The sequence below is a fragment of the Abrus precatorius genome, unplaced genomic scaffold (assembly GCF_003935025.1).
Source record: "Abrus precatorius isolate BTA unplaced genomic scaffold, Abrus_2018 Scaffold3, whole genome shotgun sequence".
Taxonomy (NCBI): domain Eukaryota; kingdom Viridiplantae; phylum Streptophyta; class Magnoliopsida; order Fabales; family Fabaceae; genus Abrus; species Abrus precatorius.
The window spans coordinates 33,533,176-33,550,941 of NW_020874373.1; the positions used below are offsets into that span (position 1 = coordinate 33,533,176).

General features: G+C 30.5%; 3 protein-coding genes across 3 annotated transcripts; 2 read left to right on the forward strand and 1 right to left on the reverse strand.

Moving 5' to 3' along the window:
• The first annotated feature begins 84 nt into the window (after nt 1–84).
• LOC113862533 (protein NRT1/ PTR FAMILY 7.3-like) lies at nt 85–6,404 on the forward strand. Its single transcript, XM_027495614.1, has 5 exons — nt 85–111; nt 2,102–2,228; nt 2,381–2,598; nt 4,592–5,148; nt 5,522–6,404. The coding sequence occupies exons 1-5, from the start codon at nt 85–87 to the stop codon at nt 6,402–6,404; spliced, it is 1,812 nt and encodes a 603-aa protein (XP_027351415.1).
• A 2,630-nt stretch (nt 6,405–9,034) lies between these two features.
• Nucleotides 9,035–9,688, reverse strand: LOC113862534 (protein DMP9-like). Its single transcript, XM_027495615.1, has one exon. It carries the CDS (start codon nt 9,686–9,688, stop codon nt 9,035–9,037), a length of 654 nt encoding a protein of 217 aa, XP_027351416.1.
• Nucleotides 9,689–11,498: 1,810 nt separating this feature from the next.
• On the forward strand, nt 11,499–17,320 carry LOC113863145 (granule-bound starch synthase 2, chloroplastic/amyloplastic-like). Its single transcript, XM_027496601.1, has 8 exons — nt 11,499–12,075; nt 13,202–13,664; nt 14,417–14,481; nt 14,604–14,681; nt 14,788–14,898; nt 15,092–15,136; nt 15,376–15,549; nt 16,155–17,320. Exons 1-8 carry the CDS (start codon nt 11,752–11,754, stop codon nt 17,109–17,111), a joined length of 2,217 nt encoding a protein of 738 aa, XP_027352402.1. The 5' UTR covers nt 11,499–11,751; the 3' UTR covers nt 17,112–17,320.
• Nucleotides 17,321–17,766: the final 446 nt, after the last annotated feature.

Genomic DNA, 17,766 nt, shown 5'->3' on the forward strand with positions numbered 1-17,766 from the left:
CCCTTGTTACCAAACTCACTAATTCAAAACCTCTTCCTCTCTTCCAATCATTCGCATTTCCATCTAGCAAGATTAGCCCCAGTAATGGGTTGCTTACATTTTCTTAAAAAGGTTAGTTCCTGTTATTTTTCAATTTCTTTCAAGCTTAATTTCTTTGTTTAATTCTTTTTAATGTGTATCAAAGTTAAAAAATAAAAAAAAGTACATTTTTATTAAACTTTGTAATATTTAATATTACTGATGTATTGAATTATGTCATATCTTATTATTTTTAATAAAAATTTATTATTCATAAGTTTTTATTGGTTATCCTTAAATATATATTTTTAAAAAAAAATTATAGATAACTAAGTTTTACTGGGAGGGATCCTCATTGATCTGCATCAAAGCTCTTTGACCCTTCAAGTTGAGTTGATCCCTACTGGTTTTCAAGCTCTTATTTGTCTCCCAATCATTTTAATGTACTGCATGTGATAATTTCATGCACACATGTTTTTGAATGGAAAGCTATCTTTTATGCGTGATACAATTATGATACTTGCACGAACAATGTGTCATGCAGGTGAAATTAATTGTTAATCGAACAAAAGAGGTGGAACTTAAATATTAAAATATCAACTTCTTCAACTTAGAGAGACAATATTTATTGTCAATCTATTATTTATTTTATTTTCTGAAAATTTCGTTGGCATTTAAACCTTGCTGCTGCACATGCCATGTCCAAGCTTTTTCAATATATTTTCACCTGCAATTTTGCAACTACGAATGAATCAAATCTTTTCACATCATATGCTAAATACTACTGAAATTTTTATGCAATATAAAGTTAATTAATTAATTCAATAAATATTTTAAATGTAATTATTAATAAATTAATTTTATAAAATTTATATAAAAAATAAATAATTATTTCATTATTTTATATTATTTTAATATTTTTTAAAATATAAATAAATATCAAATTTTAATTATTATATTTACAAATATTTAAATTATATAAAATTTTATATATTTGATCATAAAAATAATATGACAATTTAATAATTAAAATAATTAATTTTATATTTTAAAAAATTATTAAATTGTGTAAGTGTCTAAATTTAATATACAAATTTATTTAATGGTAAACTGGTTTAAATTTCTTGTTTTGTTACGAATTTTATTTACTTCTCAACTTTATTGAACATGTCCCGATGTACTTCTTGAAAGAAATATTCAATAAAAAATAAAAAAAATATGTCCTAATATAATATACTTATTTTTGTTATTTTAAAAAAGTTCTCTTACACTAAAAATTATTATTTATTAATAATTTATTATTAGATTAATTTTTATTAGTATAAATTTTATTTAATAAAAGTTAATCTGGTAATGTAAATATGATGATATACTCTATTAATAAATAAATTTACAAAAATAAAATATTATTACTTCTGGTCTTTTTTTTATAAAAAACAAAAAACTAAATTATTATAACTAAAAAAAGTAATTAAGTAAGTTATACTTTTTATAAATACAAATTTTATTTTAAAAATATTTATAATATTAAATGGTGTAATTAGTAATTTGTATATTTAATAATATTAATAAAAAAATATAAAAAAATTTAATAATTAATGTATCTTGAACCTATTATTTATTTTTTGTAATAAAAACAAAAAAAATATTCTATTTTATTTATTATAAAAAAGACTGAACGTGGTAATATATTAAATATTAATATATTATTTTATATACAATTAGTAAGAATGAGTTCATTATCACTTTTTAAGTGTTTATCGTCACTTTTAGTTGAGTGATTCTTGTTTAAAATGTTAATTTTTTTATCCTATAACTATATTAATAAGAACATTTTATATAAAAATATTCTTTAAATATAAGTAATAATAAACATATAAAAAAATACAATACACACTTTTAGCATAAACCTTTAAAGTATATATTAATAATTTATTTTCTTATAAAAAATTACTATACTAATAAAAATAATATTGATGATTGATCATTTTTATTTGTTAATAAAAACTTAGCTAGAATTGAGATCAAACCGTAATTAACAATTATTATAATATTTTATTTATTTTTATACTAAATATTTCAGGACATATCAGAGGAAAAGGTGAACAAGGTACTCCAGATTTGCACACTGGATGGAGCTATTGATAGCCATGGTCATCCTGCTGTTCGAGAGAGAACTGGAAATTGGGTTGCTGGAATTTTGATTCTAGGTAGCACTCAACCCTTCAACTACATAAATAAAAAAGGGGGAATATAGGAATATATTCCATACTATATCTACAATTTATTATTATACCAAAACTTGTCATTTAATGATCATATTAATTAATTCATTTGTTTGATTTCGTCTTTGTTGTGTTAGTGAACCAAGGACTTGCGACTTTGGCATTCTTTGGTGTGGGAGTGAATCTTGTACTATTTTTGACTAGAGTGATGGGTCAAGACAATGCTGATGCAGCCAACAATGTGAGCAAATGGACAGGGACAGTTTACCTCTTCTCTCTTCTTGGAGCCTTCCTTAGTGATTCTTACTGGGGAAGGTACATGACCTGTGCAATCTTCCAGGTCATCTTTGTTGTTGTAAGTTTTTATTCGTTCCACATTCATAAACAAGCTTCTATAATGATCTAACTTGTGAGAACATGTGTTTCTTTAAATAATTAACACGTATTGTTCATATTGGTGTGACCTAGTTTATTAGAAAAAATATATATTGATGCAGCAGGACTTAAATCTTCTATTTTAAATTTCATCTTTCATCTTTCATGTCCTGTTTAATATTTCATCTCTTTTTCCGTATCCTCTTATCAAATCTTAACGAATTTTTAACTAAGTAATAATATTAAAAGGAATTAATATATAAATTTGATTAAGCACGATTTATTCGATAAGTAAGATTAAAAAACTACAAACCTTTTACAAATTAAAGCTGGCTTAGGTCCTCGACTTTTAATAGTGCATATACTACTAAGTATGTTTAGATATTTCACTTGAGAACTTCTATCATGATTGGGATAACAATCCTAAGAGATAAATTTTTCTCTGAACCATGATTTCATGAAACTATTTCAATTGACATGTGGTAAGATTATGACTGTCTATGGAAAAGAAAACTGAAAATAGGAACGATCTTATTGTCTCTATTGTTATATTTTATTATAGTTATTATTCATCGGAGGTAAATACTAGTATATTTATTTTACAATTAGACACTACTGTTTGGTTGTTTTATGTGTTATTTATTGAACTCACTTTTGTTTATATGGAATTTATATTTATTATACTTATTTAAATTATTAAGAAATAAAAAGGATAACTTCAATTTTAAATCATTTAAATAATAATTAACAATACCTATTATCCTCAATATAAATTTAAATATATATAGACTCTGTTTGACCCATTAATCTAATCAATCTGATGATGGTTGGGGTCTAATTCTTTTTAAAATAAAGTTGAGTTGTAGTAGCATCTTTCCGATTTTAAGTTAGGCTGGGTTGAGGACAATCTTTGGGTTACACGATTCAACTTGAATTTACAAATAATTTTTTTACTTTAATAAGTTAAGGGTAAGACTTGAATTGATTATTTCATTTCTTATTTATAGATTAGGTTTTTCACTTATTCATTGGTAAAAGTTAATTAGAATGTTGAATAGATTATAAATGTGTACAATTTTAAATTAAGATATTTTTAAGTCACTCGAATATTTTCTTACTTCATACTTAGGACAAATCCGATTATGAGTTTTAATTAATTAACCTTATATACTATATAATTTATTCACGTGTATAGCTAAATCTGAAAAAAAAAAAGTTCTAATCAAAATTTAGAATATCGAAATACAAATATAATCAGCTTCACAAATAATGGAGTGAGGGAGTTATGATACTTTCAAATATATATATATATATATATATATATATATATATATATATATATAATCTTTTTATATTAGTGTAAGTTTAAAAAATTTTACACTGAATCTTAATCTTTTATTTACATCTAAAGATACTTTGATTCTCCTGCTGACTTTTTGTCCAATTAGTATCTGCAAACGTATCAATCTTTTGAATGGAATATTGCACCATAATTAAGAAGGAAGAAAATTAGGCACCTAAAAAGAAGACAAAAGAGCAAAAGACACGAGAGAATCTGCAGTCCTGATATTAATATGGCCACAGCTACGTGTTTCATCCTTCCCTCGCTTGTAGGAAAGTTCATTCCATTTTGTGAGAATTTTATATAACAAAACCATACAACATTTGTATATTTTTTTTATTTAGACTTTATTGAACCTTGATACATATTTATACAAAAAAAAAGCAAATTTTTTTATCAAGTAAAATTTTACAAGGAAATGTTCATCTATGTCACTTCTTATATATCAGAATTCTATATCTCATAGACTAGCAAACTTAGCGTAAACCAATTTAATTTACTCTTTATTATGTTTTATTAAATAAATTCATAATATAAAGATAATTTTCAATTTAAATCATTTTGATATTAGTATTCACTATTAATAGTTACAATTTTTGGTGTTAATAAAAATTGATGTTCTACATGACAGGGTTTGGTGTCATTATCACTATCATCTTACATATTCTTGTTGGAGCCTAGAGGTTGTGGTGATAAAGAATTACCATGTGGATCACATACATCATACCAAACAACTTTATTCTATGTTTCCATATATTTAATCGCGCTAGGAAATGGAGGATATCAACCTAACATAGCTACATTTGGTGCTGATCAATTTGATGAAGGAGATCCTAAAGAGCAACATTCAAAAATAGTATTTTTTAGCTATTTTTATTTGGCTTTGAACCTTGGGTCACTTTTCTCAAACACCATATTGAATTATTTTGAGGATGAGGGACTATGGACTTTGGGATTCTGGGCATCAGCTGGTTCTGCTACAATGGCATTAGTTTTGTTTCTTTGTGGGACACGAAGATACAGATACTTTAAGCCTAGTGGAAACCCTATTCCTAGATTTTGCCAAGTTTTTGTTGCTGCAATTAGAAAATGGAACATCAAGGTATCACCAAGTGATGAAAAATTCTACGAGGTTGAAGAATGCTCAACCAATGATGGGAGAAGAATGCTCCACACTGAAGGATTTAGGTATGCATATCATCATTTCCTCCCCCTCCCACCCCAATTCAGTTTTCTAATTATTCCCACTTATTTTTTTTCTTCTCAAGTAAGAGTATGTTAATAAGTTGAATGAAACTCTGATATTACTGTCTTATTATTTTTTAATAAAATATACCATTCATCTCAATAATTATCAATGACAACAATTATTACGATGAAATGTTGATTGAAAAATAATACCAAGTATACTGTATATAAATCCTGTAGTGAGAAGTTATACCTTGTTAACTTACACTTTCTAATAAAAAATAATTGAGTGTATTATGCTAGTATAGTCTATTTTGTTTTTTAGAGTGTGTTAGTAATTAAGTCACTAATGGAACTTATATTGACTTATTAGGTTCCTGGATAAAGCAGCATTTATCACATCAAAAGACTTCAACACGATGGAAGGGAATAAATGTAATCCATGGTGTTTAGCTACTGTAACACAAGTAGAAGAAGTGAAATGTATATTAAGACTACTACCCATTTGGCTATGCACCATATTATACTCGGTTGTTTTTGCTCAAATGGCATCACTCTTTGTGGAGCAAGGTGATGCTATGGACACTAGAATTTCCACTTTCCACATTCCTCCAGCAAGCATGTCTAGCTTTGACATTCTTAGTGTAGCAGTTTTCATCTTCATTTATAGGAGAGTTCTTGACCCTCTTGTAGCCAGAACAATGAAATCCAAAGGACTCACTGAGCTTCAGAGGATGGGAATTGGTTTAGTCCTAGCAATTGTGGCCATGGTTTCAGCAGGGCTAGTAGAGCAATTCAGGTTGAAGAATGCAATAGAAGATTGCAACAATTGTGAAGGGTCTAGTTCACTATCCATATTTTGGCAAGTACCACAATATGTACTTGTAGGAGCATCAGAAGTTTTCATGTATGTGGGTCAATTGGAGTTCTTCAATGGGCAAGCACCTGATGGATTAAAGAGCTTTGGTAGTGCACTTTGCATGACTTCAATATCACTAGGAAACTATGTGAGTAGCTTGCTTGTTGCAATTGTGATGAAGATCTCTGCTAGAGATGACATGCCAGGGTGGATTCCAGGAAACTTGAATAAGGGACATTTGGATAGGTTTTACTTTCTCTTAGCAGCACTCACAACAGCTGACCTTATAATTTATTTGGCAATGGCTAAGTGGTATAAATATGTCAAATTTCAAGGAAACAATGAAGATGTCAACAAAGAAAACCTGAACTCAAAGTGTAGACATGACTTGGTATAATGTACTCTTTGCTATGACATTGGAGAAAGTCATTTTGCATTTCGCCTAATGGAGCAAAGGTACTACAAATTGTATTCAGTGATGCATTTTAAATAAAATATACATATTTGGGGTTGGTGCATATGTTGGACTTTAATGCATAACTCAAGGTTAACTATCTTCCATTAATATACCTTAATAATACATGCTGTTTATATCATTAACTAAACCCCACAAAAAAAAAATTGATAAATAAAAACAAAAAAATAATTTTGTTTTATGTAATGTATTAGCAAATATCTAGGGTACAATTAGGCTCTCTTTTCTTTTGAGGGCTATGTTCCTCTGTGGTTGAGCATGTGTTTTGGCGACAAACTATAAAGATATTTCGTCTCTTGATATATAAAATTTATATACGTGAGTCATATGCATGCGACATAAGTCAGTCTTGACACATATCTAACTCCTCAAAATAAAGCAGAGGTAGAAAAATGTTCCGGCAAGACGAGTTACTACTTATTTATTTCATAGTTGAAAAATCAATTTTTTCACTTTTTAATATAACATACACACTAATAAAAATATGTGATTCAGATTAATTTCATCAAATCAATTTTACTCAACTTTAAACTAAACCTACAACTTTAGAGCACTCAACTCTGTTGGTGCATGGTCTGCAATTAAGGTAAAGTGTAAATATGGGCCATAAGAATATTTTGGGCCTGGGTTCTTAGTCTTGCACTTTATGCATTGATACTGTCGATTAAAAACAAATTGATTCTGAGATTTGTATAAACAAAATCATATTATTAGTTAACAAAAAAGAAAACAATCATATATTATAGCTGACAAAAAAATCATATTATAAAATAAATAAAATCTGAATCAAATAACTAATAAAGCCATCAGTAACAATTCTTATCTTTTATTTCCTTTTATTTTTTTTTTGGTGGTGATCTTTATATCCTATTTTAGTTGCCTCCTCATGTACGTACTTGATTTCCTCAAAACGATTGTGACAATATAAAATCTCTAATAGTCATAGGAATTTTGACATTAGGTTAGCAATATATTAACCTGGACATCTTACGATCTTTTGTTCAGCTCGATCTCTTTCTTGCTAAAATGCCAATGTGCAAGCTGTGAAACTAATTTAGTCTAGTTATTATAGGATTGATTCAATCTTAGGTATTAAATGATCTGTGGTTTTTGGCCTTTATTAATCCATTCATAAGATGGTTGGTTTACAAAAAATATATATAATCGTGATTCAAATGAATTGATTGATCAAAGCGAATTATTTTATTTTTCAATTCAGCCGATAGGTTAGAAGGACAAACATAGAAAGGACAAAACATTAACTCAAAAAAATGAGAAATTTATAACACTAAATTTTATTATTAGCATTACCCATTTCATAGCAAATTGGGTGCCTCGATGTATAGGATTATTTAGGTCTCAATATTATTACACAAACATGGTTTAGTTAGGAACTTCACTATGCTCCACAGCAATTTGTACAACGTTTTTGTCCTCTAGTATCGACACAAAGGCAGCAAACACAGCTTCCATCACAATCGACTATCCCTGTGATTAAAGTATAAAAAGAAAAGGAAAAATAATGAAATCAGTATCATCGATTAAAAGAATTTAACTCAAATTACTCATAAATATTTTTATATAATTTATTATCATTGAGGAAAATCAGCTCAAAATGGTAAGCATAGAATAGCATTCTAAACTTTGAAATGGGAAAATTTCTTCATCTCCATCGATAGTAGCATTAGCAAAAGAAGGTTTGTTGATGTTGGAATGAAGTGAAAGCCTACTAGTAGCTTTGGCCACTTGGGATGTGACGATTAAGATGAAGAACAGGTTCAACACAATTGTTTTGAGGGAAGGCACTGCCATTTTCAATTTGATGCAAACTTCTAAGAAATTATAAAGAATATATACATGGATATTGGTGGTGCTGGTGAGTTTCATTCCAATCCTTCCTCTCTACATATGCTTCTCTTTACCCTTGGTTATTACTAATCGTATTAACGCTTTTGCAATCAATCGTATTAATGCTTCTCTATATATGTTTTTAAATACAGAAACTGACATAAAAATAGAAACGACGGTACAAAGATAAAAAGGTTCATGGATAATCTTCTATATCGATCTTTAAAAAAAAAAGGAACAACGGGTAAAACTGAAGCCTAAATTCATTCCAATCAACCCCTGTTATTATGCAATAAAACAGAGTAATACTATTTCTACAATAAGTGGTAGTATAGTAATAAGAGCAGCAGTAGCAGTAGAATATATAATATAGAAATATAATATAATAAAAAATAAAATATATGAATAGCAAAAAATAAAATAAAATAAATATATATATGATATATCTGATAAAAAATGAATATAAAAAGATTAAAATATAGATAGATATTACGTTACTCATTATAATATATATGGGGAAAAAATGGTAAAGGGACCCATATGCAATCCAAACCTGAACAAAAGCAACAGCTTCTTGATCCTTGGCCATCACATTCAGATGAATAAAAATGAACCTTGGTCATCTGTATATATATATATATATACATAAAATAATTTATACAGATCCCTAACTTAAACAAGAAAACAGAGACGTGTTTAATTAACTAGGCAGACATGCAACCAATCCCACGCCTAGAAGTGGGAAAGATGAGAAACAAACCGCTACAAACAATACCCACCATCAAAGGGAAACTCTCTCTCACTTGTTCCATGTCCTTCTCATGCCCAGGGAACAAACAACTCGTAACCCTGTGATCCGACACAGCAATAGCCACAAACACCATAACCGACATAATGGCATGCACAAAGTCCGTTAACCCAACCTTAAATTTCTCGTCCTTTGGAACTGCCACATGAAGTCCCGATTTGAAAATCGACAACCCTTTTGTTGTCACAAAGCCGTAGTAAACATTTCCATCAGAGCCATGAAAACTATCGGTGAAGTGAAAGAAGAAGCACGAAAGTGCACATAGGAATAATAGGAAGTGGATCATGATGGTTTGAACGTGAGTGCACTGACCGTTTTGGTAGATTGCAGGAAGGACCATTTCAAATGTGAGGAGTGTGCCTGTTGGAAGGAAGTTACCAAGCATTGAAGTCTTTGAGAGGGTTTTTTGGACGCCCTTTGCCATCATGGCACGACGCTTCCCCAATGGTGGAGAAGGGGGGTTGTTGTTCGAGAGGTTTTGCATTCCATCTTGTGGTGGTGGAGTTGCATTGTAGACTTTGATGCCGATTTCTTGTTGAGTTTGATCCATTGATTGATACTTGTGCGTAACTGCATGTGTAGTAGAAATGGAGGGAATGAATGAAGGGAATGATGGTTTTGGATAAAGGGTTCTATATAGTGTAGTTAATTTCAGTTTAAAATTGTTGGGCAGTTATTGATGGTTAAATAGAGTAATTCTTGTCTGGGGACGGAACCAACACATCATTTTTTGGTACAAACATTACAAATAATAATAATAAAAAAAGACAACATTAAAATATTATAACAATGTAATAATTACTTAAAGAAAAAGTTTAAAAAAAAACTTTACTCTTTCGTCTCTCACCCTCTCCCCTGCTCCTCCAATCGAAAACTCCATTTTCTTTTGGTGTTTGCAGGGTTTAACATGCCTTGCCCAATAGAATAAAAAATCGATGAGTACGAGAAGGACAGTGAATAGTGTGGCTACAGTACAGTTTGACTGAGAATAAGAGAAAGAAATGGTGCTCAACAATTAATACTGTAAGTTGGCTGGGTTGGAGCGATGCGGCAGAACCACAAATTTGGATGGTAGTGGAAGATACACTTGTATGTAAAGAGTGGAAGGGCAAAATGAGAACGGGATTATATTATTTTTTAAAATATTTTAAAGTTTTAATGTGCTGTCACATAATCATTGAGTGCCATTATTTATAAGTTAAATATATAGAAATTATGAATCACACCAAATACGAAGATGAGAACAAACCCCAATTTCAAGTGACATTAAGCATAGAATAAGTACTCCACACCATAATTCAAGCAAAGATTGTGCATTCTGTTTGGGTCTTTAGTTATAGTAGATGGATGAGTTTTGAATTCCATGCACAATAAATATTAAGCCAAAAAAGTATTTGATCCTTGAATATAAACAAAAAATATTTTAAAAAAAAACAACAAAGTGTAAATATGAATTAAGAAGTGACAATGGTTAGTCGTATTTAAATGAAATACACATAAATCATAAAAAGAAAACAAATAATCAGATAATTTGTATAAATCATAAAATAAAAGAAAGGAAAAAATAGAGCAACATGTGAGATGTGAGAACCACGTCATAAGAAGAATTGATAAGCACAGTATTATCAATGTTGTAAAGAGAGTAAAAGACCACACTTTGAAGATGGTGATGATAGAGAGAAGAATACTTAGGGAGAACAATGAATGATTAGTCACATATACATGTAGTACACAAATCACACACACACAACACAAGTCATGTAAGCATATAATTAAATTATTAAATTATAAAAGTAAAAGCAGGTGAAGAAGAAAAAAAGTAGATTAACATGTAGAAACCTCATTATAAGAATAAATGATAAGCATAGTAGAACCAATATTGCAAAGAGAGTGAGAGGCACTTCGAAGATGGTGAAGCAGTGACAGAGAGGAGACTATTAGGGGGAACATACTAAATAATTGCTTTAAAACTGAAAATCACATGAGAAACTAAACTCACTAATCGTTCTTGTATTCAAGAAATGTGACTTTTGAAGTGAAAGTAAATGAGGATGATGGTGTAAATGCTTTAATTTACGGGAAGTAAAAAGTTAATTGAGAAAATTTATTAAATGATAAATGGAAACTATGCAGAATAATTAAAAGTTATAAAATCAATTAGTGAGAGAATAAGATAAGAGCATATTATCAATAAGGTTACTCATCCGAAAAAAAAGGGAAATAATTAAAAAGAAAGAAAAGACAACCTTAATTAAAACAAGGAAGGGAAGAAGATAGAGAAGAGAGTAGCATTGATGGTCCCAACCAGCTCATAAAATTGCACGTTTTAAATTCATGGGCAATGGTCGTATCGTGTCTTCGAACAATTTTGTGGCCAAATGAACTTGTAACTCGAAAATCTTTGGTTCCAATCTTCAATCATTTCCAACCACAAAACTCCTCCATGCCACGACCCACCTAGTGGATTTTCTAGCTTCTTCAATTTTTATATATTGGTAGTTTCTTATGTTACAATTCATATCAAATGCCAAAGTCCCTCATCTCTAGTTTTTCATTTTGTGGGTTTCTTATTGATCGCTCAATTTAAGCATTTGGGTATGCCACATTTTTCTCATGGCATCATCAATGGGATCTTTAGCATTTCCGTTGGAAACAAGTGGTCAAGCTTTGGTGGTTCTTGACACTGTAAGAATTAATTGCTGTCTAAGATTTCCACTTAATGTTTTGGGTATAAAAGGTTCAGTTTTTAAGCATTCTGAAAGCTTGGGATTGGGTTGGCACAAAAGGAGTAAATATAAGCGCATAAGAGCAATAGTGAGTAAGAGTAGTTTTGGGATTGGAAGAAATGAGGATAAAGAAGGGGTGGAGGGTGTGCTTCTAGCAACCATTGAAAAGAGAAAGAAGGTACTTCAATTGCAAAGGGATCTACTTCAACAGGTATATATTTCATTAACATTTCACAACATTGAAGAAGATTGTCGTTTTTATTTCGGCAACAATGTCGTGTGTTGTATTGATTTTGAGTTTAAATTTAACTGATAAAATTGTTGCTAAAGTTCGCACTTCTAACCTTATTCGCTCACTAGTAATATGCCTGAATGATTCATGATGTAAATTATAAATTATATTTTTAATTGCAATTTATTGATATTTATTTATAGTATAAAAATATTATAAAATTTTTATCACTGAATTTTTTTCTATTAATATATTTAAATAATGCTATTCTAAAAACTAAATATAATGTAATTTTGTTAAGATTAGAAATGACATTTTTATACAAAAAAAATATTTTAAATTTAATTAGTGTCAAAAGTTTTAAATCAATCAACTATCAAAATATATTTTAATACTTAATTATACAATAATGCATAGATTATATAATAAGTGCTTATGAATATTATAAAGCTTTTATATGAGTGGGCTAGATTGTATAACCTTGTAAAGATAGTTAATTTTTTTTTAAAGTCACTAATCACTTAACAATATTTATAACATTAATGTTTTAATTTTTAACAATTTATAATAAAATTTAATAATTAATATTAATTTCTATCACTCTAACGTATAAAAAAAATTCTCATTTCATATATATATATATATATATATATATATGGAATAAGATCTTCTCACACCAGAACAAGTCTACACTTTTAACTTCGATCTTAACTTTTTATTTAACTACATTTAATAAATTATAATTTATTACTTCATTAACTATTAGATGTAAGTTAAATAAAAAGTTTAGATTTGAGTATAAGAGTTTTCACTTACATTAGTTTGAGAAGATATTTTTTCTCTATATATATTAACACATACAGATTTTACTCCATCAAATTGATTTATCAGACTTAGGAAACAGATCATTATTAGCTTCTTGGATTTTAGCTTACTATAAATATTATAGATTGTAGGTTATTTCCTTTTCTCATCAATAAATAATAGAGTTGATCAATTAACAATTATGTTTCTGTTCATCTACTTTGCTTGGTCTCTTCAATGCTTTCTTATAAATCCTATAAGTATTCCATGCATTCATGTGGTTTTTTATTGTTCATTGTAGATTTCTGAAAGAAAGAAACTGGTTTCTTCCATTAATAGTGATAACATTCTTAAATCAGAAGGGAACAGTAATATTTCTTATGAACTCCGTGACAAATATCTCTCAAATAAATCAAGTCCACAAAGTGCTTCCACCAATGGAGGCAATGCAGTTATAAACCAAAATGGAAGCATTGTTTCAAGAAACTATGTCCATTCCAATGAAGGGTACGTGGAAGCTCCACTTGTAGGCATAAATGGAGGCGTTGATGAAAGACAAGCCTCCATTAGACTTGATACTCTATCACACTTCTTTGCAAATGGCACTGAAACTTCAAGTTTAGAGGTTGAAAATGAGGAAGGTATGAGTGAATCTAGCACTATTGAAGGTGAAGGTGAAACTGAAAAATCCACACTTTTGGCTGGGACCAATGTTATGAATGTTATATTGGTTGCAGCAGAATGTGCCCCCTGGTCAAAAACAGGTAATTAACTTGATCTCTATGGAAAGGTTTTCCTTTTCAAATTCATGTTGTTGAGCTGTCCTATGAACTAGGCACTATTGAGAATTTGAGAGAGACACTGAAATCAAATTTATGATGATTACCCTAAGTTAGCTAATGATGACAGTTGAACTTGGTGATTGGATGATTTTGCAGGCAACCAGTTTAATAGCCACATGGTTTCATTGGCTCTTTGAGATAAATTTGTACTAAGAAAAAATGCAGTACCATGCCTATACTAATTTTGGTAACTTCAATGTTAGCGATGTAATACAAATCCAATAAAAACGAATAAAAAGAAAAGTGTTAGTGATGTAATATAAAAACCATTTTCTGTGTCTTCTTCTAACAGCTTAAGCTTTTAGGATAATTGGTTAATGACAAAAAGGGAACTGTTTTAAGTGTAATTTGGTTTATGCCTTAACATTTTGCAAAGTTGTTTTAAAACTTGAATCAATGTAACAAAAGTAAAAAAGAAAAGAAAAAAAAAATTACTGCTAGACTTTCTATGGAATTACACATATTTGCCATGACAAAAACCCTGCTCACAAAACAAGTTGATAACATAATGTGGTAAATAGATCCATTCATAGGCTTCAACTACTTCCATGCGAAGGTCCATAGAACTCTTCCTCTTATCTATTTGGCAAACCATTTGCTCTATCTTTTGTTGTCCTTCTGGGCATGCCACTTCCATTTTTGTGTAATTTACAGACTTATACGTGTGATAATAGGTGGCCTCGGTGATGTTGTTGGTTCATTACCAAAGGCTTTGGCTAGGCGTGGACATAGAGTTATGGTAAAATGTTACTTCCTTGTCAAATGATGAACAACTTGAACTTCACAAAATACTTTCCCTGATTCCTTTTGAATAATAATACATCAATTTTCTCATTTCTTTCCCTACTATTTCCCTCATAGGTTGTGACACCTATGTATGGTAACTATGCGGAACCCCAAGATACAGGAGTGGGAAAAATGTACAAAGTAGATGGTCAAGTATGCAGCAGCTATTTTATTTGTAATCAATTAAATTCTTTGAATCTATATTGAATTGCTTCTACAATTTTATGGTGCTGTAACCCTTCCAATTTCCACTTTACAGGATGTGGAAGTAAAATATTTCCAATCCTACATTGAAGGTGTAGACTTTGTTTTCGTTGAGAGTTCAATGTTTCATCATCTAGAACATAACATATATGGGGGGAGCCGGTTGGTAATAATCTATTTTTGTTGAGATCCGTTGTTATTCATTTTCGTTGTTTGTCATGTAACGTTGAGAAAAAGGATTTGCGAGCTATTGGTTTCCACCATTAGCTAAATGATTAAGCAAGGTGTAATCAAAATCCTATGCAGTTATGTTTGTATTATTTCTTAGCCATTTGACTCGTGTTGTCCTTTATCAACAGGATATTCTAAAACGCATGGTGCTCTTTTGCAAGGCAGCTGTTGAGGTACATAAACTATTTGGTTTTACGAATGAATCAATTAATGGCAGCTATGATATCTCAAGACCCTTTTGAGTATATTTCATATGATATTATTTTTATGCTAAAGACAAACATTTCTGAGTACGAGATTGTGAATAGATGTGATAACATGGTGATTATTTCTAACAATGGTCAACTTCAATTTCAAATCCTTATTTATGTATGCTTGAACATAGTGACAAAATGAATTTAACCCTTTGCAGGTTCCTTGGCACGTTCCATGTGGGGGTGTTTGCTACGGAGATGGAAATTTGGCCTTCATTGCAAATGATTGGCATACTGCATTGCTGCCAGTGTATCTGAAGGCATATTATCGCGATCATGGTTTGATGAAATATGCAAGATCAGTTCTTGTGATTCATAACATAGCTCACCAGGTTCCATCCCTATCGAGATAACGATTTTAACATAATTCATTCATTGTTTTGTCCAATTAATTAAGAAGCTGCTGGATACTCCCTTTTTTTTTTTTAATGTATTAGTCAACGCTGGTGCAATTTCATAGGAAATAAATGTACCCCCCAGAAAAGGTTTATTAACATTTATTTTTCGTGAAGGTACACATTGTGATTTGGCTTGACTGCAAAATCAATACCATACGGATCAAAAAGTGTATAAATAAATAATGATTATAGAGGGAGAGTGCTATAATAATAATTAGAATTCTTCTGTCACCCTTTACCAGGTAAAATAAAAGCATTCAATTAAAAAAGAAAAATGAGTATCTTTAGATGTCTCTACATATTCCATATAGTACATTTAAGCTAAAAAAATTGTACTTAACCTAAAATTGTAGAAGTATTCGATCATATAAATTATGATGAATTGTATTCAATTAAGATGGTAGGTTGCATGTGAAAACAATTTCTTACCTTTGAATGAAAAACTACTTTACGTAGAGTCTAAACTGATTTCATTTACTTGGAATCTAAACTGCATTTTTATTATAATGAAAAGGAACATTGACACACTTTCCTTGCAGGGTCGGGGGCCTGTTCATGATTTCTTCTCTGTGGATTTACCGGAACACTACATGGAGCTTTTCAAATTATATGACCCCATTGGAGGTGAACATTTCAATATCTTTGCAGCTGGTTTAAAAACAGCAGACCGTGTAGTCACTGTTAGTCATGGATATGCATGGGAACTTAAAACTTCTGAAGGTGGTTGGGGTCTGCATGGGATCATAAATGAGAATGAATGGAAGTTAAGGGGTATTGTGAATGGAATTGATAACAAAGATTGGAACCCTCAGTTTGATGTTCACTTGAAATCAGATGGCTACACTAACTACTCCCTTGGGACACTTTCTAGTGGCAAGGGTCAGTGTAAAGCAGCATTGCAAAAGGAGCTTGGTTTGCCTATCCGTGAGGATGTTCCAGTAATTGGCTTCATTGGAAGGTTGGATCAGCAGAAAGGTGTTGATCTTATAGCTGAAGCAATACCTTGGATGATGGGTCACGATATGCAACTAATCATGTTAGGCACCGGAAGGCCTGATCTAGAACACATGCTTAGGCAATTTGAAAACCAACACCATGACAAGATCAGGGGATGGGTTGGCTTTTCTGTGAAGATGGCTCACAGGATAACTGCAGGTTCAGACGTATTGCTCATGCCATCAAGGTTTGAGCCATGTGGATTGAACCAACTCTATGCCATGAATTATGGAACAGTTCCTGTGGTACATGCTGTTGGTGGACTGAGAGACACAGTGCGGCCTTTTAATCCTTTTAATGAGTCAGGCCTTGGGTGGACATTTGATAGTGCAGATGCAGGTAAGTTAGTACACGCATTAGGGAATTGCTTATTAACCTATAAGCAGTATAAGAAGAGCTGGGAAGGCCTTCAAAGGCGAGGAATTACACAAGATCTTAGTTGGGACAATGCTGCTCAGCAGTATGAGGAAGTGCTTCTTGCTGCCAAATACCAATGGTGAATTTTTGGCATTTATTCAATCTAAGCAGAGTAATAAATATGAAGCTCATTCAAGTTGAACTGTTTCAATGTACTAATTGTTGTAATAGGGATAGGAACTATGGAAGTTGTATAAATTTTATAAGTCACAGTTAGAGCCTTTATGATGAGAAGTGCGAAGGATGTGTTTAATTGGCTAATAATGCGTTTGGTATATAGTTTAATTGAGTGCTTATTTACTAAAATCTTTATATATAAAGACTTGTACCACAAATTTAATTAAAAGAACATATTTAAATAAGTTGTTTTGATCAACTATATCATTAAACTTGCTTACGAGAGTCTTACACTATTTCCATAAACTAATTAATTGCCTATAAGAACTTCCAAACACCCAAGTTAATGATGGCTACGGGTGGGATCAACCTAAGCCACATAATAAGAAGCAATCAGATTGTGAGTATAGTTAATTCACAATCTAATTGATTAAACCAATTAATTTGGTCTGATTTATAAAAACGCTGCTTCAAACAAAAAAAAAGACAAAGTACAAGCTATATAATAAGATAGTGTTGGAATAAAAGTTAAAGTCCCAATTCATAAAGTTAATGCAAATAAAAGAGTATATAAGAGGATTACTTTTCTTACTAGTTAGTTTATAAATCCAAGCTCACATA

Excerpts from the sequence above, each read along its gene's own strand:
- LOC113862533 (XM_027495614.1), top strand. The coding sequence starts at position 85 with ATGGGTTGCTTACATTTTCTTAAAAAG. Across the intron at positions 112-2,101 it reads GCTTACATTTTCTTAAAAAG|GACATATCAGAGGAAAAGGT; the intron begins GTTAGTTCCTGT and ends TAAATATTTCAG. Across the intron at positions 2,229-2,380 it reads TGCTGGAATTTTGATTCTAG|TGAACCAAGGACTTGCGACT; the intron begins GTAGCACTCAAC and ends TTGTTGTGTTAG.
- LOC113862534 (XM_027495615.1), bottom strand. The coding sequence starts at position 9,688 with ATGGATCAAACTCAACAAGAAATCGGCATCAAAGTCTACAATGCAACT.
- LOC113863145 (XM_027496601.1), top strand. The coding sequence starts at position 11,752 with ATGGCATCATCAATGGGATCTTTAGCATTTCCGTTGGAAACAAGTGGT. Across the intron at positions 13,665-14,416 it reads TGCCCCCTGGTCAAAAACAG|GTGGCCTCGGTGATGTTGTT; the intron begins GTAATTAACTTG and ends GTGTGATAATAG. Across the intron at positions 14,682-14,787 it reads TGTACAAAGTAGATGGTCAA|GATGTGGAAGTAAAATATTT; the intron begins GTATGCAGCAGC and ends TCCACTTTACAG.